The sequence below is a fragment of the Heteronotia binoei genome, chromosome 4, assembly GCF_032191835.1.
Source record: "Heteronotia binoei isolate CCM8104 ecotype False Entrance Well chromosome 4, APGP_CSIRO_Hbin_v1, whole genome shotgun sequence".
NCBI lineage: Eukaryota > Metazoa > Chordata > Lepidosauria > Squamata > Gekkonidae > Heteronotia > Heteronotia binoei.
In genome coordinates, this window is record NC_083226.1 from 131,410,695 (window position 1) to 131,434,556 (window position 23,862).

The 23,862-nt window shown below is 42.4% G+C and overlaps 1 protein-coding gene across 8 annotated transcripts in view; it reads left to right on the forward strand.

Annotated features, from left to right (window-relative positions):
- The window catches only part of SSBP2 (single stranded DNA binding protein 2), a 167,479-nt gene that overhangs the window by 36,143 nt on the left and 107,474 nt on the right, over nt 1-23,862 (forward strand). For 6 of the 8 annotated variants that reach the window (XM_060235751.1, XM_060235747.1, XM_060235752.1 and 3 more), the window contains exons 2-4: nt 13,616-13,688; nt 15,741-15,802; nt 17,624-17,708. The exons of the other annotated variants lie outside the window; for them this stretch is intronic. In XM_060235751.1, coding sequence (XP_060091734.1) covers nt 13,616-13,688; nt 15,741-15,802; nt 17,624-17,708 — 220 coding nt within the window. The remainder of the gene's footprint in view (nt 1-13,615; nt 13,689-15,740; nt 15,803-17,623; nt 17,709-23,862) is intronic. 8 annotated transcript variants of the gene reach the window in all.

A 23,862-nucleotide genomic window follows, 5' to 3' on the forward strand; every position in this document is an offset into this window, starting at 1 on the left:
TTTAAGGCTGGGGAAGGAGCCATGAAGTGCCTCCCAAGCCGACCCCCCCCCCCCACCGATCAGCTGATGGATGGGAAAATTGCCGCAGCGAGTGATGCTGCCCTTGCCTCCTTCCCTTCCCCGGTCTTAAAATGGTAAAGGGGGGGGAAGAGGAGGTGCCACGGGGGGAGGGTGGTGAGGTTGCGTGGGGGGGGTGAGGCTGTGTGGCCCATTTCAAACAGACCGCAGACTGGTACCGGTCCCCGGCCTGGGGATTGGGGACCCCTAGATTAAAGGGTTGGAACACTTTCCCTATGAAGAAAGGTTAAAGCGTTTGGGACACTTTAGCTTGGAGAAATGACGACTGAGGGATGACATGATAGAGGTTTACAAGATTATGCATTGGACAGATAAGGTAGAGAAAGAAGTACTTTTCTCCCTTTATCACAATACAAGAACTCATGGGCACTCAATGAAATTGCTGAGCAATTGGTTAGAACAAATAAAAGGAAATACTTCTTCACCCAAAGAGTGTTTAACACTTGGAATTTACTGCCACAGGAGGTGTTGGCAGCTACAAGCATAGACAGCTTCAAGAGGGAATTGGATAAACATATGGAGCAGAGGTCCATCACATTAGCCACAAGGTATAGATGGAACTCTCTGGGGCAAGTGATGCTCTGCATTCTTGGTGCTTGCGGGGGGGGGGGGCAACAGTGAGAGGGCTTCTAGTGTCCTGGCCCCACTAGTGGACCTCCTGATGACACCTGTTTTTCTTTTTAGCCATTGTGTGACAGAGTGTTGGCCTGGATGGGCCACTGGCCTGTTCCAATATGGCTTCTTTTATGGTCTTATGTTCCTGCCTTTGGTGGGGGTCACCTCCTTTTTCTGTTCTGATCTTCTTCATGGTCTCTGTGCTTCACACCAGTAGGATAGGGCACCTGCGCTGATCTCCGGATCGGTATCTAAAAAGCCCGGGATTTTTTGCTCTCTGCTCCCAGCGTGCATGCACAGAAGCCCCCACGCACATGCTCACAGAGACCGGAGTGAGGATCCCGCCAGTTCCTTTTTGACCGCTGCACTATATGGACCTGTACTTCGCTGCTCTGGTCGGTAGTTTAAAAATTTTTCTTCCTTAGTTCTAGTATCGCCCATTTTTTTTCTTCTCACCTGCGTATAAAGAAAATTAAAAAGAAGGAACTTTTAACTCTGTTTGCCTGCCCCTCGGGGCTCTTTCTGCCTGTGCCTGCCCTATGGAAAAACGCTGGGCGGTTTTTAAGCGCTGCCTGCGGTGTGGCAGTAAGATCGCACCCCCTGACAGACATTCCCTCTGTCTGTTGTGCCTGGGAAAGGGAAATCGTGTGGACTCATGCCTGCATTGCTCGAAATTTTCCAAACAAACATGGAAAAATCGAGCTGCCTGGCTGTCAGCAACCTTGACCAAATCAGCACTCTTACTTGCCAAAATGGCGGCAAATCCGTCGGCCTCAATTGCGACCCTCATGGCATCGACCGTTGCACTGACTGGGTCGACCGAGTCCTCGAGTGCTAAGCCTGCGCTGTCTGAGCCTGCCCATACCCTTAAATGGGCGACTTCTCCAACATCTGCTGCTTCAACCCCGGCTAAGAAACACAAGTCCGATGCAGAGCGCAAGGCTCCAAGCTCCAAGAAACATAACAAGGAGAAGGAGAAACACAAGAGACATGACAGTTCCTTGTGCAGGACCTCTCCACTCCTTAAAACATCGATGTCAGACCCGACTTCTCTGCAGGCGCTGCCCCGGGAAATCCTCGCGTCGCCTGCCCGTCAGGCAAGCCCCTCAGCATCGGAGCATGATACCTCTCAGCCAGTCCGCCTTTCTGAATTAGGCCAGGAGATCGACTTGACACAACAATCCTCACGCTTGAGCTCCTGCCATCGAAGTGAAGCTGGTTCATCTTCCGACTTTGACATCTCGATCTCGAGAGATATGGAGACCTTAAGCACTCAGCAAAGCTGCAGTCATGAGAGAGAGGCTGAACACTTTCGCAGACCCACATTGCCTCCGGCTTGGGATCAATGTCCTTGGCCATATATGTATGGAACATATCCCTACCACTCACCGTATCCGTGGTATCCACCTAGGGAGCCCCCAGACTGGGATCAGCACTCGGAGGTTTCTCGTATCTCGAGAGCATGCTCACCGATGAGGCATACTCCGGCCGGGCGATGGATCTAGTGTCATCCATGGCGACACTAGGACTCTCCCAGGTTGTTACAACGCCCACTCATCAGGCGGGACACATGTTAGACCTGGTCTTCGCGGCGGGAGTACAAGTGAACGATATTGCAATGGAAGCAGTGCCATGGTCGGATCACTTTGCCCTCAAGGCCCGTATGGATATGCCACCCCAAACCCGTTTAGGCGGAGAGCATACTTTGGCTCGCCCGCGGAGCCTGATGGACCCGGAACGGTTCCTGACGGCCCTACGGGATACCTGGCCCACTGGCGATTCCCTAGAGGTTCTGGTTGAGTCCTGGAACGACGGACTCTCCAGGGCCATCGAGGAGATCGCGCCGAGGCGTCCTCTGCGCCCCCGCCTCAAACCGTCTCCCTGGTTTAATCAGGAATTACGGCAATTGAAGCGGGACCTCAGACGACTAGAGAGGCTATGGCGGCGTACTTGAGACGAAGTGACCCGAACATCTTATAGAGAGAGTTTGAAGACCTATGAGATGGCAATCAAATCCGCAAAGAAGGCATACTTTGCGGCTAAGATTGCGTCCGCAACTTCGCGCCCGGCACAATTGTTTGAGATAATTCGAGATCTGACTACTCTGCCCCAGGGCAGACCAAATTCTAGTGAATTGGAGATAGGCTGTGAGGCTTTTGCGAACTATTTTGCGGACAAGATCGCATCACTCCGCCTCGACCTCCCCGTCAACTTTGAGGCAGTTAACGCAACCGAGGCCCCGAGCATGTCTTCGGATTATATCCTGGACGGTTTCAGCCCCCTCAGCCTGGAGGAAGTCGACAGGATCCTCTCATCTGCCCGCCCAACAACTTGTAAACTGGTCCCATGCCCTTCCTGGCTTATTAAATCTTGCCAGGGGGATCTCAGATATCCTATACGGGATATCATAAACAGATCCCTAACGGAAGGGCTTTTTCCAGCGCCACTCAGAGGCTGTGGTCCGTCCCCTCCTAAAAAAACCATCTTTAGACCCGGCCCAATTGGCACACTATAGGCCGGTCTCAAACCTGCCCTTTTTGGGCAAACTCACTGAGAGGGCAGTGGCGAGGCAGTTACAGACTTTCCTGGAGGACGCTTCCATCCTTGACCCACTTCAGTCCGGCTTCCGCCCAGGTCATGGGACGGAGACGGTGTTGGTCGCCCTAGTAGATGACCTTCAACGGCATCTGGATCGGGGTGGCTCGGCAGTGCTGATGCTGTTGGACCTATCGGCGGCGTTTGATACGGTCGACCATCGGTTGCTGACTTGCCGCCTCGCCGACGCAGGGATTCAGGGGTTGGCCTTGCAGTGGCTTTCCTCTTTCCTTGAAGGTCGGGGACAAAGGGTCGCGATTGGGGGGGAACTATCCCGGAGGCGCTCACTCGACTGTGGGGTGCCCCAGGGAGCGGCTCTCTCCCCGATGTTATTTAACATCTATATGCGACCTCTTGCCCAGATTGCCCGAAGGTATGGGCTGGGGTGCCACCAGTATGCTGATGACACCCAGCTCTATCTGCTTATGGACGGCCGACCGGTCTGCGCTCCAGATAACTTAGATCGGGCATTACAGGCCGTGGCTGAGTGGCTCAGACTGAGTGGACTGACATTGAATCCTGCGAAGACAGAGGTCCTTTGTTTGGGCCGTCGGGGGCCGGGGGGGGGAAATCCCCCTGCCAGCTTTTGGCGGTGTCCCGCTGAGGCCGGCGGACAGGGTCAAAAGCCTGGGGGTGCTGCTGGAGCCGTCCCTAAATATGGAGGCCCAGATAGCGACCACTGCCAAGTCCGCGTTTTTTTCATCTTAGACGGGCAAGGCAGTTGGCCCCCTTCCTGGACCCCGACGACCTAGCAACAGTGATCCATGCTACGGTCACCTCGAGGTTGGATTACTGCAATGCCCTCTACATGGGGCTGCCCCTGTGCCGGACCCGGAAATTGCAGCTGGTGCAGAATGCCGCGGCCCGGCTGTTATTGGGCCTCCCAAGATGGGGGCACATTCGGCCGGGTCTTCGGGCTCTGCACTGGCTTCCAATAATATACCGAGTCCGGTACAAGGTGCTGGTCATTACCTTTAAAGCCCTATATGGCCTGGGACCTGCCTACCTGAGGGACCGTCTCTCCCCACACGTTCCCCAGAGAGTACTGAGGTCTGGGACTCAAAATCTTCTCACCATCCCCGGGCCCAAGGAAGTGCGCCTCAAAATAACTAGGGACAGGGCCTTTTCCACAACGGCCCCTATGTGGTGGAACCAGCTACCGGAAGAGGTGAGGGCCCTGCGGGATCTTACTCAGTTCCGCAGGGCCTGTAAGACGACCCTCTTCCGGTTAGCCTATGCCTGACTAGACAAATGTAGCTTTCTAGATCTTAGATTTTTGTGATTATACTGCACAGTTTTAATGTAAAATGTAAAATTTTAAGGTTTTTAGGTTTTAAATGTTTGAATTTAAATGTATTAATTTGTTCCGATTTTATTGTTTTATTATTTGTTGTAAGCCGCCCTGAGCCACTTGTGGGAAGGGCGGGATATAAGTTACGGAATAAATAAATAAATAAATTGGCGTCGGTATCGATGGCCCTCCCGGTACTGAAGCAACAAAAGCCGAAACCCAAGGAAGTGCATGCTTCGACGTCCACACCGCTTCATCTATCAGACCTGCAGTCATCCGCAGGACTTCCTGAGCCAGAAGACACCTCTTCGGCGTTGGACTTGGAGGTCGGAGATGACTATCTTTGGGACAAAACAGGAGCGGAACCATCGCCCGACCCCAATGTTACGAACGACCTTCCTATTTCACCATCAAAAGACTTGAAGTCTTACGGGGACTTAGTCAAACATATGACTCAAACCCTTTCACTAACCATAGTACAACCTCAGCCAACCATTGATGATACCGTCTTCAACATAATGCAATGGGATACATCAGCAGCTGTGGCCCTGCCAATTACGAAAGTAGTCCTGCAAGCAGTAAAAGACCCCTGGAGCAAGCCTGCGGCCACACTTATATCATCACGACGCTTGGATCATGTGTACCGGGTTCAGGAGCCTGGAGTGGAATTTCTCTTTACACACCCATGTCCTAATTCTGTAGTCGTCTCTTCTTTTTCTAAGGCACACAAAATGCATTCCACCCTGCTGGACAGGGAAGGGAAGAAAATCGATAATGTGGGCAGAAAATTTTACTTGGCAGGGGCCTTAGGAGTCAAAATATCCAACTATACCATGTGCATGGCCAAGTATCAATATTCCTTGTGGGAACAGGTGTCTTCCCTCATATCTACCCTACCTGAAGATAAACGTTCATCATTGAAGAAACTTCAAAAAGAAGGTATGACACAAGCTGAACAGCAATTGGCTGCAGCCAAACATATGGTGGCCACGTCAGCAAAAACACCTCTGTAATCTTGCTGAGACGTCATTCCTGGCTGAGTTCAGTGGCCCTGCAACCGGACACTAGGGCATACATTGAAGACCTGCCATTCGAAGGAGAGGGTCTCTTTAGTTCAACCACAGATACGGTCCTTCAAGAGATGGATAAGAGCATCAAGACATTTTGTAATTTGTGTGTCCCCATGTCCTCTCGTTCTACTAAATTGAGAATTTGGAACAAACCCTGGTCTAAACGACCTTACCAAAAACCTGCGTCAGAGCAATCCTGGAAGCCCTGTACCGGCCAGTCTGACACCAGATCTCCCTACAGAGGCAATGGGAAATCTAAATTCAGTTCCCCTCCCAATACATCTAATAGGGCAAAGGGGAATCATACCCCAAAGCAGGGCCTTTGACTTCAGCACCCCCTGCTATGTTCCCTCCCTCTCCTTTTTCCTGGGCCCACCCGCCTATACCCCTACTTACCTGTATGGAGAGCCATCACTACAGACAGGTGAATCCCGTACATCATAGAAGAGGGGTACAGAATAGAGTTAATCTACGTTCCAAGGCAACCAGTCTTCATAGTCACCCCACCATATGCTCCCCTTCTGGAAGAAGTTCAGAATCTGTTAACCAAGCAAGCAATAGAACCAGTCCCAGATCACTGCAAGAGCCTGGGTTTCTACGCATGCTATTTTGCAGTCTCCAAGTGGGATGGGGGCCTGAGACCCATTATGGATCTCCGCAATCTCAATGAATTTATGGCCTATCAAAAGTTCCACATGTCAACAGAGCATCTTGCCACTAATCAAGGGGACTGGATGGCCACCCTGGACTTACAAGTTGCTTACTTCCATATAAGCATCCATCCCTCACACAGACAATTCCTACAATTCGCCATCGGTCGAGACCATTTTCAGTACAGGGCACTCCCATCTTCCGTAAGCACCAGGAAATCAGTTTGCCATCCTTCTGTTCGGATCCTAGATATCCCAAGGAAAGGCAATGGCAGATATTAGATATCAGAAGAACACCTAAAACCCTTTTGTGCAGGTCTGAATTTATGAGAAAAACTAATATGCTATTTCTAAACATTTCCCCTCCAAATTTGGGTAGGAAGATGTAAAAAACCACAATCATTACTATGCTCCAAGCCTGCATCATCAAAGTTTATGTCAATCAAGTTTGATTATTTATTAAATTAGGCTGCTTGACTGTCTTATAAAACAAGGCTTAGGGTGGTGTACAATGGTAAAAGACATTTGTGTATTCACAGTTACCTTCAGTGTAATTGCTGTTTCCCCCAGGTTAAAAAAAACTTATGAGTTTGTACATTTACTTTTTGGTGTTCTTCTGAGATCTGTGATACTTTGCTGTCTCACAATGGTGACTTTATCTGTTGGTTCATTGAAAATAATCCAAAAGCAGCAGTAGTGTAACATTTTCAGTTAGATGAAACATCACAGAGTAGTGAATAAGCTCTCCCCCAGAACTTGTTGATGTGCTGGAATTTGCTGAGGGAACTGAGCATCTGCATTCTAGATGGGGGAGGAGGAGGAGAAGGATTTATACCCTGTCCTTCACTCAGAGGCTCAGAGCGGCTTATGATCTCCTTCTCTTCCTTTCTCCACAACAGATACCCTGTGGGGTAGGTGGGGCTGAGAATACTCTGAGAGAACTGCTCTTGAGAGCACTTGAGGTTGCAGGGGATCCACTGAACACATGAAGCAATCTGAGTCAGATAATCAGTATATCAGGGTAGATATTACCTGATAGGCCCTCGCTGCCCAAAGTCTCGGGGAGAGAGCCGGTTTGGTGTAGTGCAAGGGTGAGGAATCTTTTTTCTGCCAAGGGCCACATGGATATTTATAACGTCATTCACAGAGCATAAAAATTATCAACTTAAAAAACAGGTCTCCGCTGAGGGAGAATGATTCAGGCCAGCAGAATTAATGCAAATAATTGTTTTTCTATTTGAAGTCGTGGGGAGAGCCTAATCTGGCACACACACACACGACCCACCACCCTAGGCAAATGCCTAGGTAGAAAAAGACCAGCAGGAACTCAGTAGCATATTAGACCACATCCCCTAATTCTATCATATTAAGTCACACACTCATTAGCATATTAGACACACCATCTGGGATAATCAAATGCAAACTGAATGGTGACAGTAACTTTTCCAGGCCCTGCAGTGATTCTGGCTGACCATCCAGGCTCCAGGGAGGCTGCCACACAGTACATCTGGACCCTGTGATCCTTGCCTGGCCCTGGAGAGGCTGCTGTACAGTGCGGCTGGATCCCATGATCCTCACTGGCCAGCCAGGCCCCAGGGAGGCTGCCACATGGCTCGATTCGGTCCAGCAATTCCCAAGGACCACACCAAGTGACCTCGAGGGCCATATATGGCCTTCGGGATGGAGGTTCCCCACTCCTGGTGTAGTGGTTAAGCTCATGGACTCTTATTTAGGAGAACCGGGTTTGATTCTTCACTCCTCCATATGCACCTGCTGATGTGACCTTAAGTCACAAGTTCTCACAGAGCTGTTCCTCTCAAGAGCAGTTTCTGTTAGAGCTCTCTCAGCTCCACCTACATCACAGTCACAGGGTGTCTGTTGTGGGGGAGGGAAGGGAAAGAAGATTGTAAGGTGCTCTGAGATTTCTTCGGGTAAGTGAAGGGCAGGGTATGAATCCAATCTCTTCTCTTCCTTTTCCTCCTCCTTTTCTTTTTTCTTGTATTTAAACTAGTGATGCTGGAACTTGAATCCCTGAACTTCTTTATGCAAATTTGCTGTCTGTCTGAACCAAAGTGTATCTTTTACAGAAGTGGGTCCATATTTGACCCTGTTATTTGTCCAGAAGTGAATTGAAACTGTGCATGAATGCACAGCACCCACACTGTCAGAAAGCCATCCAGACATGCATAGAGAAGGGAAGACAATGGAGCCAGCAACCATCATGGTTCACTGCAAATTACCTAGTTTACAGATAGAATTTTGCCAACATTCCAGATAGTCCAGTTATAGCACTTTCCCTTGCTGTAACTGGGTAAATAACTTTGAATGGGGAGTTATGGGACAAGTCTCCTTACTCATCTGAGGAAGCAAGGGGTTTGGAATTTCTGTTGTTTACACCTGTAGTTGAATGGGCCTGTATATTCAAAGAAATCAACCTTTTCTTTGTTTTTTGGTGCTTTCCACACAGGGAAAGGCTTGTTTGCTTTCCTTTTTTCTGGTATGTCTGCTGATAAAGCACAGCGGCAACAGGGTTTCCACATGGTAGGCTTTCCCACAGTTTGCCTTGCCCAGTCCCTTGGCAGCTGCCACTTTCCTTCCCTGAGCTTTTACAATTAAAAAACCAAATTGGCACTAGAATATTGATATTAGTTTACTGGCATAACAGGTTTCTAAATTCTCAGTTTTCTTTTTCTTAAAGTAAGCAAGTCTATCCTCTTCCCTTGCAGAGAGATAAGGGAAAAGCCATAGCTGCACAAAGGAACAGACTAGAGACTTATCCCGCCCCCCTTTTTTATGAGAGCTAGGAATTCAGAGAAGCTGTTATGTGTACTGTCACAATAGCATATCAATATAATGATGTTCTTGCGCTCTTTTTGAAAAATAAAAAGCTGCTGGGGAGGAAATGGCTGCCATGTTGGAAAATTTGAATTTTCCCATCCAAGTGGCCCCCTACTCAAATATTATTGCACTATTTTCCAAAAACCTTGGCCAAAGCAGTTTTTAGGAAAGCTGAAAAAGTGAAAAGCCCTGGCAGGTGCATGAATGCAGAATGATTCTGTGGGGAAGTAATGATTCTGGAGGAGTAAAACTCACTTCCCAACAGCATTGAACCTGGGAAAAATAACCTTTGTAGAAACGACCTTTGCTACTCTTCCTCCCTGTTCAACTTTCCAAAAAGTTTCTCAAAGTGCAATTGAAAGCAAAACAATGTAGACGGAGAACTGCTAGTGCAATGTTAAATGAAAATATATGTTTTTTAAGAGAAGAAATTGTTTGTTGAAAGACAGTGTTCCCAGATGTTCAAAACTTACACAGTTACAGGCTAGAAAGGACTTCATGCACTTACATTGCATACCCAAAATGAACTGTGCTACTTCAGTTTTAAATAAAACAGTTTTAAATCTCTGAAACATCATTTGCTAAGGATGAGGGTGCTCATCATGCTTGCCTGATACTTAGAAACTAAGAGAGAACTTCTGTGTTGCTGCTAATAGTAACTACTGGTTCTGAATAAATGTAGGTCATTCTTGTGCCATTCCCTGGAGTCCTGCCAGGCAAATAGCTGTCGTTTTCTTCTTTTTATTTCTTGTGCATTGATTATGTGTGCTTCCTCTCCTTTCCACTAACGTTGCATTGGCATGACAAGATGCACAGCCCTCTCTTGGAACACCTTTGAGATTAAGAGGGAGGAAGATAGGGAGAGGTAGAGAAGCAAATCTGCTAGAAGAGAAAGGTCATTTCCCCCCTTTTGTATACCTTTCCAGTATTCTGAGTGGTTTCTGAAATCGTAGAGATTGTCTTCTACTATACAAAATATCCTGGAATCCACACTCAAAATGTTTACAGATGAGGACTTGATCTGGTAAAAGAACTAGCTCTGCTGGGCAGTGAAAGCCAAGCTATTGAAACAAGTGGAGATATGTGCATTGACGAACAAAAAAATGCAACGACAATTCCAACTGATTGTATGAACAAACCAAAAATGGACCAAGAGATATGTCGTCAGTTTAGCAGTGCTGATTGTAGTTCTTTACATATGGTAAAAAGATTTTTGCAGGAAACTTAAATATAAATAACGCATATTCATTTAGTAGCCAATAATTGGATAATTCCTATAATGCCTCCATTAATTTTATCAACTTATTTGTACAAGGTTCCTGGTTTGAGAAACGACTTTTATAATGAACAAAGTAACTTCAACCTGTCCTTGGATACACAAAAACAACATCACCCATTTCTCTAAGGGATAATTGCCACCTAAAATTGACTAAATAAAAACAATTTAATTATGATGTTTCCATATCAAAAGACTTCATGATGTGCTCCATATTTATTTCTCTTGTTGCAGTGTAGAGATTCAATTCCTATTCAGTGCTTGTTATTGTTTGTTCTGTAAAAAAGCCTTTGTTTTCCTCTCCATCTTGTCATGGTTTCAGGGACCACGGAAATCATGTTGTGGGTCTGCTGACTGGTATATTCTGACATTCATATTTCTGAAGATGGTACGTTATGCTTTGAAAAATGTCCTGCTATTTATTATCCCACCTATTCTGCAAGGAGCATATATTAGTCTTTCCTTTTACATTTCTGTCCCAACAACGCTGTCAAGTAGATTAAGCAGTGTGTGACTGGCCCAAGGTCACCCAGCGAGCTCATTGCATAGTAGGGATTTCAATGTGGATGTCAATGATCCTTATCCAACACTTTCATTGGTATACCAAGTTGTACCACGCTACAACAAATTGGAAGTGTTTTATTCCATGTTCTTGCTACAGCATTTTTGCTGCCTTTTCCAGTATGGGCTTGAAACACGGGCCATATTCTTTACGAGTCTCCAACCTGGGCTTGGCTGCAGCAACCCATGCCCTTTTTCTTCATCTACAGCTGTAGATGTTTATGTCACTCTTTCTGGCTGTCACTTCATGGTTCTAATCAAACATCTTCTGTGAAACTTCTCTTCATGCTATAAAATAAGACCAGGGGGATTTTTTTTTTTTTGTATTTTCTTGTAGTATTCTCAAATAGATGAATACTAGACCTTGAATGCCTGAAGTTTCTTTCATCTGGAATACTATATGAAAACTTCTTTCAGTGTGAGAACAAAATGAAAATCTGCAGTAGGCAGGAAGAAACAAACACACAAACTTAGCAAGATTCCAGTAGTTGCATAGCCAGAAAAACTAGTTCTGTGTCTTGAACAATTGAATCAACCCAGCTGTTCTCTTGCCACTAGATGGAAAAGTCTGCAGGTTCATAAATGAAATTAATTGACTGGAAAGCATGAAAGGTGGAATGGTTGAACGAACATGCCTATCACACTTGACTTAAGAAAATGCTAATCTGTGCAAAGAACTCACTGCAGAAATGCTTAAGATGAAATAGATCCTGATGTGCTTTGCTATCTGTGTGGAACTTGTATAGCATTACAAGATGTCAGTTATTCTCATATTTCACATATTGTTTCTGACAAAGGAAGTTTTGACTTTTGAAATATTTTACTCTAAAAATCACATTGGTTTCTGAGTTTCTATTGAGCTCAAATCTAGCTCATATATGTTGCTTAATTTCTTATAAATACATTGCTTTTAAAAGTTGTTTACTAAATAGAAGGTAAAATAAACATACTAAATCAGGTCATACTGTACTTAAGGGTGTTAACATGATTTTTCTGGAAACTCTCATTACTGCTTGTAAATGTGGGACACATTTTAACACAACGCTTCCCTGGTCTCAGTCCCTCTCTTGAAGTGCTGACTGTACTTCTGTCAGTTGACCATTTAGCGTTTCCCAGTGAATTAGAATCAGTAGAAATACTGTTTTGTATTGAGAGCTGCTGTTTTTTGGTATCTTGGTTCTATATAGTCAACCTCTACTCAAAATTCAGGCAAGACAGCCATGCTAGCTTGCTGCAGCAAAACCAAAAAGGAATCTGTTTGTTTCACCTCAGATTGAAATCCTCCCTTTAGTTTGTGGACTCAGAGCTTAATTTCTGCAGTTCTGGAGAAGCTGTGTTTTGTTTTGTCTGGAAAGGGTTAATTTTAACAGCTGCAATTACTTATTGCATCTCCATGCTTGCAAAACTTCACTTGTTGATTTTTTGTTTATATTGCTGCTAATAAAGATGCATGAAAAATCCTCAGAGGAAAAATATGGTAAGACTGCCCATATGCCTATGTCTGTAAGACATACAAGAAAAGCCTTTCACTACTGCTCAGATAAAATTATGTGTTCCAGTACTCATTCACTTTAGCAGTATATACAGATTAAATAAATAAAAAATCCAAATTGTAAATTAGAATTTTAATGAATAAATCCAAAAAACAAGCCTAATTGTAAATTTGAATTTTAATAGCATTCGCTTAAGTGGGCTTTCTAAGACATAAATTCTTCTAAAATCAGTGGACCCCCAGAGTCAGAGTGAAGATTTCTGTTTGGAGCTTTCTCCTACTCCAATATTCTCTCTTTGTCCTGCCTAGTTTTTTATTCTGGTGCAATCATTATTATATCAATAAGACAATTTTGTCTAGAAATGGTTTCATTAGGGCCCCTCAGAGGTTGAGAGAGGATTGAACCACTTCTGCTGGGCTCAGTTCAGCAGCTTTTGGCCTTTCTGCAGCTGACAGAGGACAGTATTAATTCACAGTAGGCACTATAAGCATTGTGGCTCAGTAAAAGGACACAAGCTTGAAATTGCATGTTAAACATTTTCTTCTTTCAATTTTGTCAGTGTGTCTCTGTGACTATATGTATAACATCATTTGAAGATAATGTTAAGAGTCTAAATTTGAGGCTGTCCATGAATGTGAGGCCCTGGGCCAATTGACCCTCCTGACTGTTCCCATGATAAGCCCTTGGTCTCATCACAACTAGTGCAGGGATTTAGTTTGGAATGACTTTGGCTAGCTCCTTGTGATGAACAGAAACATGGAGCCAAGGGAATGAAGAATTCAGAAGGTTTCTTGTTTAGTGACTTTGTTGAGAAATGCTCAGTCCTTCTATAATTATAGCTATGTTGAATTGTTTACTGTAAGCATAGCTTTGTGTGGATAAATATAGATTAATAGAAGCTGAACAGTTATGAGCTAACTGGGCCTGTGCCCAAGATAATAAAATATTGACAGACTAATTTTTGCATAACAGCATTCTTAGCTTTGCCTATGATTTTGCCCAGATACACAAATGGAAGATGGTACAATAGATGAAACTGATTTGCTCTTCTGGAACATTTCCTTTCTTTTATAATACATATCTCAGTCTATGAATTTTGCACCTTGAACTTTGCAAGTCAGTTTTTCTCTCTTCTTTTCTATTTCCAGGTTAGCACTGTATGTATATGAATATCTGCTCCATGTAGGAGCACAGAAATCTGCTCAGACATTCTTATCAGAGGTATGTTTCTATCACCTTTATCTCTTCAACAACTTTAAATAAACAGTACTAAACCTGATAAAAAAGATTTAAACCAGCCTTGTAGGCTATGGCTATAGTTCAGCTATCGGCAACCACAAGTTATATGAACTTACCTCCCAACCCTGAATGTACACTTCTTCACCTGTCAGGACTTATGTCTTTACAAGGGTGGAGAAGGAGCATGTGATGCTGCAGGAGCCATGATGCTTCAGAGAGAAAGCAGCTATACAGTATGGTTGCTTGTCTGTGTGGTCTGCTTGGAACTAGGGCCATGCTTGATCACCTGGAAGCAACATGTCGTCCTCATAGGTGACTTGCTGAGGGTTTGTTTTCAAGCCTGACTGAAGCAAAATTGAAAAAAAATCTGGTATTTGGCAATTAGGTTAAATTAGATCCCCCCCCCCCCCATTCGAAGTAACATGGCTTTTGCAGGATTGATCACAAATAGCTGTGCCCAAAATGTGGCATTTCTATTGTTTTGAATTATCTGTTTTTTCAGTATCATTGAATATATTCCCTGGATAGCAATCCTAATTCCTGGTATTAACATCCCTGCCAACAAATCCAGTAGGTACACCTTTTTGTGGATAGGTGTATCTATGTAATTCTCTGGCCATCTCTCCCCCTCCCCCGTTTATTACAACAAATAATATATTGTTTAATGTGAACAAATCTCTTACACTCTGAACATTATATCACTTTTAATTTGGAGTAGCAGAAACTAATGTGAAAATGTCAGAATATCAGTATGTGGAAGTGACAGGCTAAAAGCCATTTATGAGCACTGAATTCAACTTGCTGTAAACTTCACTGATCTGTGGATTGTACTGCCAGAAGCACTTCTCATCTCTTCTCTCAAGACTTCCTCTTCCCATGTGCCCTCTGTTTCCTATGACAGTGTCACCATCCATCCTGTAGAATGGCCATGAAACCTTGTTTTTTTCTTTGACTTGGGCATCCAAGAGCCTCCTATTCTGTCCTCTATGTTTTCCTTTTATTTGTGGACTTGCCTTTCAGGATACATATTTGATGTCACTCCTCTCACATCTTCCAACTCTCACAATGCTAGCTTTTGTGTGAATCCTTTGGCATACTCTCTTAGTTAGTGCTCTTCCCTGATTAAACCAAGCATAAATACATGTTACTAGCATAAAGCATACTTTTTATCTTGTTTATTTGTTTTTTTATCCTATCCCCTTAGTCTCTTATGCCTAATTTGAGCTTGTATGTTCCTTGGAAAGAATCCTGTCTACTTTCATTCAGTAAAGTGCTGGCTGCATTTATGATGCTACATAAATAAAAATGATAAAAATTATGTTGGCTTTTTAAAGGGAGAGCCACACCTCAATTTTATTAACTGTCGCTTCAGTGAAAAGGATGTTCTTCTGTGTGACCAGAACAATAGTTTGGCCAAGATTATTAATTTGGATGGTGGGAGCAATTTAATCTACAGTTCAAGATTAAGTTTATTAATATGCTGATTAGCATGGAGACAATAGAGAGAAAGATTTTGGGATTCTTTCACGCTAGAACTCAGTGTTGTCCACTGAAAATACTGTTTCACACAAGACTTAAGTAACCTGTGGAATTTGCTATTATAAGCATGCTAATAGCCATTAGTTTATATGGTGTCTAAAAGAGTAAACAAATTAAAGGGAAATGGATTGGTCAAAGGCTAGCAGGTAGCATGACTGTGTGGAACTTCTTAAGTCCACTGTACCCTTTTGCCTCAGATGCTGAGGCCAAATGAAGGACGGTTAGCTTCATGATCTGCTTGTAAAGTTCCCAGACCCAGAAGCATATGCCTCTGGTCACCGTTGATAATGTCCTACTGGGCTGGATGAGCCTTTGGATTGAAATAATGTAGGTCCTCTTTAATCCTTATGGTTTTTTACAATCCTAATAGCAGTTGCTGCAAAAGAGGTGGAGAAAAATCAGAGGACAGTATGGGGAGATGGGTGGGAGTGTGCTCTTTTTGTTTATGTCCTTTTGTTAAATTAAAAAAAGTTTAAAAACTGTTTATGGTTTTAGATAAGATGGGAAAAGAACATCACATTGGGCGAACCCCCAGGATTCTTACATTCTTGGTGGTGGTAAGTATTTGCTTTCAGTTTTCATTAAACTTGACAAACATCAGATTTACTTTGTAGAAAAATGATTGAAATATATGCACTGTCCCCTGGGAAATTTTTTAAAGCTGTAAACAGCATTTAAAGGAGAACAAAACAGCCAGTTATGAAGTAAAGAAAGCATGTAGAATAATTATTTGCTTTGCAATTATTCTGCTTGGTTTCTCTTTAAGAAAAAAGGTCTTCAAAATATGGTGTATTTTTACCTTTATCTAACAGACTTAGAAAGATACATACAAAAGATAGTTTCATTTGGCAAGTAGGTGTTTACCACAGGTCCTACCAATATATTATCAAGTTTGATATTTATTTAGGTAATTTGTATGCTTCCTTTCCATACATTCTGGAACCCCCCCCTTCCCCCATAAGAAAAATACAAACACTTTTCAGATTTAGAGAAATTATCTCCAGGTGAATGAAAAAGAACTTAAATACATACAATTCTGCGTTCACTTCATTTATGTAGTCCTCTGAATGTTAAAAAGAGACTTTAATTCAAAATTTTAATTGGTTTACTTTAATAATTTTTTTGTTAATTAATGGATATTTATCTACTCTGTTCCATCATTTCCCTTCTCCTTACTTCTCCTGTTAAGTTCTCTATGCAAGACTCACAGGGGGAAGTGATGCTACAACTAGGAAGTTTGGATTTTAACGGTTTGATTTATAAAATACTTCAAGCATTTTCTGAACCTATTTTTGACACACTGTCTATAATGGGTGACTAAAAAGGGTCATGAAATTCTTTTGAGTCTGATATTCTTCCTTGGTTTTTGGATTGCTTGTGGTATTTTGTTAAAACGAAGAAAATATGATTATTTTTCATACAGTGAACTAATATAATCAAGGCCCGCATGTAGCCTTTAGTATTGTGCAGAAGTAAGTTTAGCTTTCTGTATGGTCCTAGAAAGCCCTACTCCCACTCTCAGGTACTGAAACCACAGCCACCTGGGCCAGCCAGGAGCCTCAAGGGTTCTAAACCTGTTACCAGAGGCTTTTCAGCTTCCCAGGTTCTCCTCTGAGGTTATCTGCAAGCTCTCAGTTAGTAACTCCAGACACCACTAGATAGGAAATGTTCCAGTTTAGTAAACTGCTCAAGTTACAAAGTGAGTATGCTGGACTGGAAGCATTCTTAAGGTACTCACAAAAGCAAATAAAAAGCAAGACCTTTGCTCATCAGATGCAGGTCCACCACACAGTTCTTGCATGCGAGCTTGAAAGAGAAAGTTCATCTGGTGCCAGGCAGTCTGGTGTTGTGGGAGGATTGACAACGCAACCCCTTCTCAGCTGTTGACGGAATAGACAACCTCTCACTCCCCGAGGCATGTTTTCAGATGTCCTTGTCTCGGCCCATGAACCGATCAGCCAAACAGGACAGGTTAGCTAACTGGCACCAGTAGGTTGAAGCAAATTAGGGAGACACCCAGAGATGCTTCTCTTAACTGCCAAAAGCCACAGGCGAATGTAATTAAAACAAGCACATTGCTTTTAGCATGCTAGGCCAGAGGCCTGCAAAAACTTACAGGCCAAGAAAACTGATAAACCCAAAAGCATAGAGACTTAATGGTGACTCTCCCTTCCACTTTCAGTACTCCAAATATTTGCACAGTGCCAGCTGTGATGTACAGCAATGCTGATGTGTACAAAATACTGATTAAAAGGATAGGGAGATGATAACTGGAGTGACCAAAAGATATAATGTGATAGTTACAGTACTGTGGTGTTCTTGTATTTAGAGTACATGTAAAGTGCAAGTTACAATGTCTTTTTTTTTTTTGCTTTTAGTGTTTTTTGGGATCTCTATTGTGCAGCTCCAGAAAGACGTGAAACGTGTGAACACTCAAGTGAAGCTAAAGCCTTTCATGACTATGTAAGTTTCTGGTATTACTTCAGTACATTTTGTCTGTTGCCTGGTTCACAAGTAGCACATACTGTGCACTTGATGCTTTTCTGGTGCTCAAGAATGGCTCTTGCTGCCAGGTGTCTACATTCTGTAGTTAACAGCAGGTAAATGTAACCTTGTATGCAGTGGAAAAAATAGTTTTTGTGGACTGGCAAGGGTTCATCCTTAAGAGACAGAACAAGGTAGCAGCCCTGTAGATAAGGTCAAACGCTGTTATACCTTCATAAATTGAATATGTATGGCAATGTTAAAAAAAGGAAAGAAACTGGGCTATGTTGGGAAAAAGTGATATATAGGTGAAAAGTGATATATAGAGGAAAGAATATAAGATAAATAAAAGATCTATGAGTACTATCTAGCGCAGGGGTGTCAAACATGCAGCCCAGGGGCCAAATCAGGCCCCCCCGGAGGGCCCCTATCAGGCCCTCAAGCAACTGGCTATCGTCTGCTTCCTTTTCCTTCCCTCTTGCTTCCTTCTGCATCACAGCTTGCTTTGCCAGGCTTGCTCAATCGCACAGGAGCTACAGAGCAAAACCTCTATTGTCTCCATTGGCTGAGGCTCCTCCCTTGGGGAAGAAGGGGGGAGGGATATCTTGCTTTGCTAGGCTCAATTGCATAGCAGAGCTACTGAGTCAAGCCTCTCTTCCTTCTATTGACTGAAGCTCCTTTTCCTCCGAGTCCCCTGGGGAAGGAAGGGACGAGCCAGAGCTTCCTTTGCCCAGTTCCCTGGATCCCATGGGAGAAAAACAATGAAAGCACCTTTAAGACCAAGTGCTAATGTTTTAAGGATGTTTTAAGTTTTTTTTTAATCTTTGTGTTTGTCCGTGTCCTTTATAAAGTGTATATCATAAATACACACATGGCCCGCCTCAACCTGATATGGCTCGGCCAAAAAGCTCTCATTTATGTCAAATCCGACCCTCATAACAAATGAGTTTGACACCCCTGATCTAGTATATCTAGTAGGAAAAATAGTTTTGGGAACAAACAAAACCAGAGTTAAGGTGAAGCTCTTGCAAGTATTCTGATAGTCTACTTATGTAACTGTTATGAAAAGAATTTGGCACAATTAGTTAGAAGCCTCTTGAGTGCGCAGTGTTTTGTAACAGGTAAAAGCTGGCAAGACCACACTTGCACACAGCTTCCATAAGCTTCAGCAAAAACTTTCCAAATGAAATTGTACATGAATCATGTTGTGCCCTGGCAAAAGCGTGAGACGGTTGAGAAAGGACAACTAGTGCTTTGATAGTTATGGTTGCAAGCAAGTAGGTTTGGGGTCTCGATTCATCCCTGAAATCTAAATTGGCAGCACAGACACAGTTTCACATTATAGAAAGAGTTTAAACATAATTTGTTGGGTTTTTTTTAAATCACCACGGATCTAGCATAATTTAAATGTTTATATTATGTGTTCATCTTATTGGCCATTATACAACTACTTTTCCCCAGCCCTTCATTCTTCTACCTTCTCACCATCCCCTGCTTCCTGCAGGGTGGAATTTAATTAACTTTAGACCAAAAAATCCTGGTTGCTCAACATGGTCTTTGCTGGAAAAGTCACAGGTTTTTAGGACTTGACTTTCCGCACTATTATTGGTCTTCTCAGAACATAATTATATAGGTTATATGGATTTTAATAGTAACGGATGCTTACTATGAGCTGCAGTATCTGCACTTTTTATTTTAAAATGCAAAGAACAACTTACCACACCCCCAATTTTGGTCTCTTGGTGTTTATTGCAACACTTAGAGAACTTGTCAGTTTGTATTGTCCTGTGTGCTACTCCATGCAATGTATTCAGTGTTCTGTTTGTGAGTCTTGTCTTTTTTGTGAGTTGTTTGGCTGTGATATTTAGTAAGAATCCACAATATAGGCAAAGTTTAGCATTTGTATGTTGTTTTAAGTACTTTTGATTCAAGGCAAGTTCTCTGTAGCAGGATGAAATCACAGAGAGAGATATTTATTTGGTAATTAAAGACCCTGTATGTTTGGGGATATACTGCCTCTGTAGAACACCCATCTATCATAGGTAAATTTTTATGTGCTTCCATATTCAACTAAGAGTTATTTTGTTACAAATGAATGCATGAAGCAGCTTTCTATGGTAGCTCTATGTAGACAACCTGTACGCGCAGTGACTCACCACACAGGGAGAGTGGCTCACTGACCCTATGTGCTCATGATCACTGAGACACCCGCATGGTGCAAATGTGTGGAGGAAATGTCTGCACATAACCCCCTCACTGTGATTAGCAGTGCTGTTTTCCAAAGCTTGCTAATCGAAGGAAGGGGGCAGCCCCACCCACCTCACAGGGTGTCTGTTGTGGGGGAGGAAGGTAAAGGAGATTGTGAGCCGCTCTGAGACTCTTCGGAGTGGAGGGCGGGATATAAATCCAATATCTTCTTCTTCTTCTACATTGGCATTTCCTCCACATGTTCACCTTATGTGATTGCATGGAAGTGAGGTGGGGTGGAACCAGTGTGCTTATACTCATTCTCCCTCCCTGCACAGTAAGAACACATAGCTGGGTTGTTTGCACATGGCCCTTAAGCCAGACTATTGGTCTATCAACGTCAGTTCTCTGATGGGCAGTGACTTCCCAGGGTCTCAGGCAGAAGTCCCTCACATTATCTATTACCTGATCCTTTCAAATGGGAGGTGCTGGAGATGTACCTCAGTAATTCTACATACAAAGCAGATGTTCTACCATGTGTCGCAACCCCAACCCTTATCTATGTGGGTTTGGTAGGTTATTTATTAAAATATTGATTTCCTGCGGGCTCAGGATGGCTCCTTTTTTAAATAGGAGGTATCAAATTTGTTTTCAACGTTCCCCAGAGAGTGGGGTGCCTTTATGGAGTTAGATTTCTTTAGAAATTAAGATCTACAATGAGATGATCTACAGTGTTTTAGTCTGTTTGCAAATGTGCAGGTTGAAGTGGTATTTTGGGATGAAGGAGGGAAGAAACAAACAGATTTGGTTCTACAGCAGTATCAGAATTGGGGCCAAATTAGACAAGGTGGTGGGAGATCTGTGACTTAATCTTCTGAGTACTTTAATGGGTAAAAGGAAGCTGTGTGGACTCTAGTTCAGATTGGTACCATGATAATACCATTTTTAAAAGCAACCAGCTGGACTTACGCTTTGCCCTGTTGATACTAATGCACAAATTGCACTTTTTCCTGCATTGTGCTAATTATTTCCCAGTAGTTATTTACCAGTTAAAAGTGCTTGAGATATCAGTTCACTGATTTCCCATCGTCTGGTCAGAGTTGGTCCTCAGCCCTGCAAAAAGCCATTAAGGCCAAATTCAACCTGTTCCTCTTAAAGTTCTATCCCACTCTGCTAGAATGAAAGAATCGTTTTCAGTGCCATGCCAGAAGAACATGAGTACCTTGCGCGTTCTAAGGAACTTTATTATCCATTAATCTAAGTGATTATATAAAAATCTAGAGGTGAAGAGCATCTGTCCAACTTGCATGAGATAACATTATGGCTGCAGTGGTAACTGTAAATATGCAGGCCGTATGCAAAAAATGCTGGTGTTGTAAACTGTATCCCTAGTGATTAGTATATGCTAACATATACTAACACAACTGGGTTTATATTATTTAGTGCTGTTCAAGTTTTTATGCTCCAGCATCTCCAGGAAATGTGATGTATCTGCTATGGCTGTATTTGACTCTACTGTGCTGGTGTTTGATAGTAAACAAAGGAGAGCTTCGTTGCAGGATACAGCTGAACAAGAAAACACAGTCGCTATCCTTGTAATTGTAGGTGCTAGGAACAGGTACCAATGCCATTTGAACTGTATCATTGGAGAAGTGATTAATGCAATTGTATATAGCTAATCCAAACATATGTAATATGTTGATGCAGAATTAACACAAACTGCTTGTTAAAACAATTCCTATAAATATTTTAACACCACTCATTTTGGATGATTGGACTAGATGCTTGTGATTTTAAAAGAAAATTCCAGCACCACAAATATATGTGGATTTTTTAAAAATGGAAAAAAGTTGTCATCTTTAATAAATATTGGTCATGTCTGCAAAGGCTGAAGCTGTGGGTAAATCTATAGCAAATGTAAAATATTGCATACAAATGGAGTTCATGAATCTTTATCATCCAGTATTCTTGACCCAGCTGATGAAAATCTTAGCTGATGCTTGGATTTATGTTCCAGATACAACAGTTTTATACTTCTAAAAAAATTAAGTTTGGGCAGAACAAAAAATTAATATAAAAGTTAGACTTGAATTAAACATTTATTGATGATATTTATCACAGAGGTCACATGAAAGAAAATGGATTAAGTTGCTATTGGGAAAACTATTAAATATTATCAGTGAAATACAAGTTAATAGGGATGCTATCCAGCCACAGCTAAGCATTTAATTGGGATTGATTTTCAGTGTGGAAGAATTAAGGATGTTCTTAACTTTTTCCTATGGATATCATTTTAACGGTGTATATTGTTGGCTGGACTGTGCCTAGTTTATGATAAGGAAACATTGCTAATGTTTTATCTAGATACTCTCTTGATGATGCTTGTTTTACCATAAGGCAGGAATTACTGCTTCTACTAACAGAGACCCACAAGATTTTAAAGGTGATGCTATTCTTTTATCTTGATTTTCCAGTTCTGTGCCAGTCCTTTCCATTTCTTCCTCCCTTATATATATTCTACCTGCCGCCTGCTACCACCTCTTTGTGAACTGACCCAGAGATGGTGCCTCTTTCACCTTTCTCACGGCCATCTCCTTTCTTCCCTACCAGGCTTTGCAAGTCTGCTTGCTTGCAGTTCCAGTGCCTCCACCTGAATGTCTCACCTGCCCTCCTTGCTACATCTTTCCTTTCCTGGTCCCTCAACGAGGCAGGAGAAGGTAGAAAGCTGTCATGGCTGCCTCTTCCTTCTAGTCTCTACCTTTCCCACTTCTATGTTCACCCTCCCAGGAAAGAGAAGAAAGATAGAACAGCAATAGAGCTGCTGCTGTATCCTCCTCCTGTTTGCCACTTTTTCTATCTAGGGGTGAAGGTAGAAGTGCAGATTAGGAAGGAAGGAACATGATTTATGATATTCAGCTATACCATTTCTGGAAATTTCGAAACCCATGGAAAACCCTTGGAAAATAATGGAATTTTGGGGGGAAATTAAAACAAATGAAATATTTCATTTACTGATATAGCAACATGAAATGCATTATGTAAAATTGTGCTATTAGCCATATTTACAGAATTGAGAACTATTTTGTATAAGAAAATCTGCAAGTATACCCAGTATTTTTAAAAGAGTTGCAAATTGTTGCACCTTATGTTACGTGTATTTTTAATTTTCCCATCAGAGAGATAGGAAAAATAGAAGTTGAAGGTAGAAATCAAATTCAGTAGTAAATGAAAGGGTATTATTTGGACAGAAACTCTCATAGTTACAATAGATAGGACTGCCAGAATGTCTGGATATTGAGCTAACTTTATAACATTTGAAAACACTAAAGTCTTTAATAGTGTACTGTCATTAAATAAATTATAGCATATTGTCAAAAATTACATTAAAACACACAAAAAATATTGAAAATATTGTATGCCTACAGTATGAGGCCTTTTCTGTGTTATCCTGAATTGCTCAATTTGAAAGATTGCCTTATATTTGGAATGTAAATAGCCTTGCCTTAACAAATATTTTATTCGTTCTAAAGTAGGAAATATTTCATAAGAATTAGGGGCATTAGCTTTGTTTTGCTTTATATTTTGTAGGATTATTTACAGTTAATTTCACTGGAATTAAATTAAACTTAATTTTTAATCTTGCTTTGAGTGTTACAGTTCTAGAGGTGTTTTGTTGCCTGAGATTTTATTATTGTGCACTGATATGATTTAGAGAGAATGTGGGCTACTTATTTAACCCTTAGGTTTTATTTATCTAGAAGATATTTTTGCTGGCAGCCCTGTATTCTGTAATTCACCATGACTTCTAGTCTTTTGTTGACAGTAGCTGTCATTCTGATAATTGTTTTTTGTCTAGAACTAAATCTCCTGTCTGCTACTGGTCTAGTTATTCATAGTTGTTTCTTTTGTGTTAAAGTAGTACAAACAAGTGACAATTACATATTGC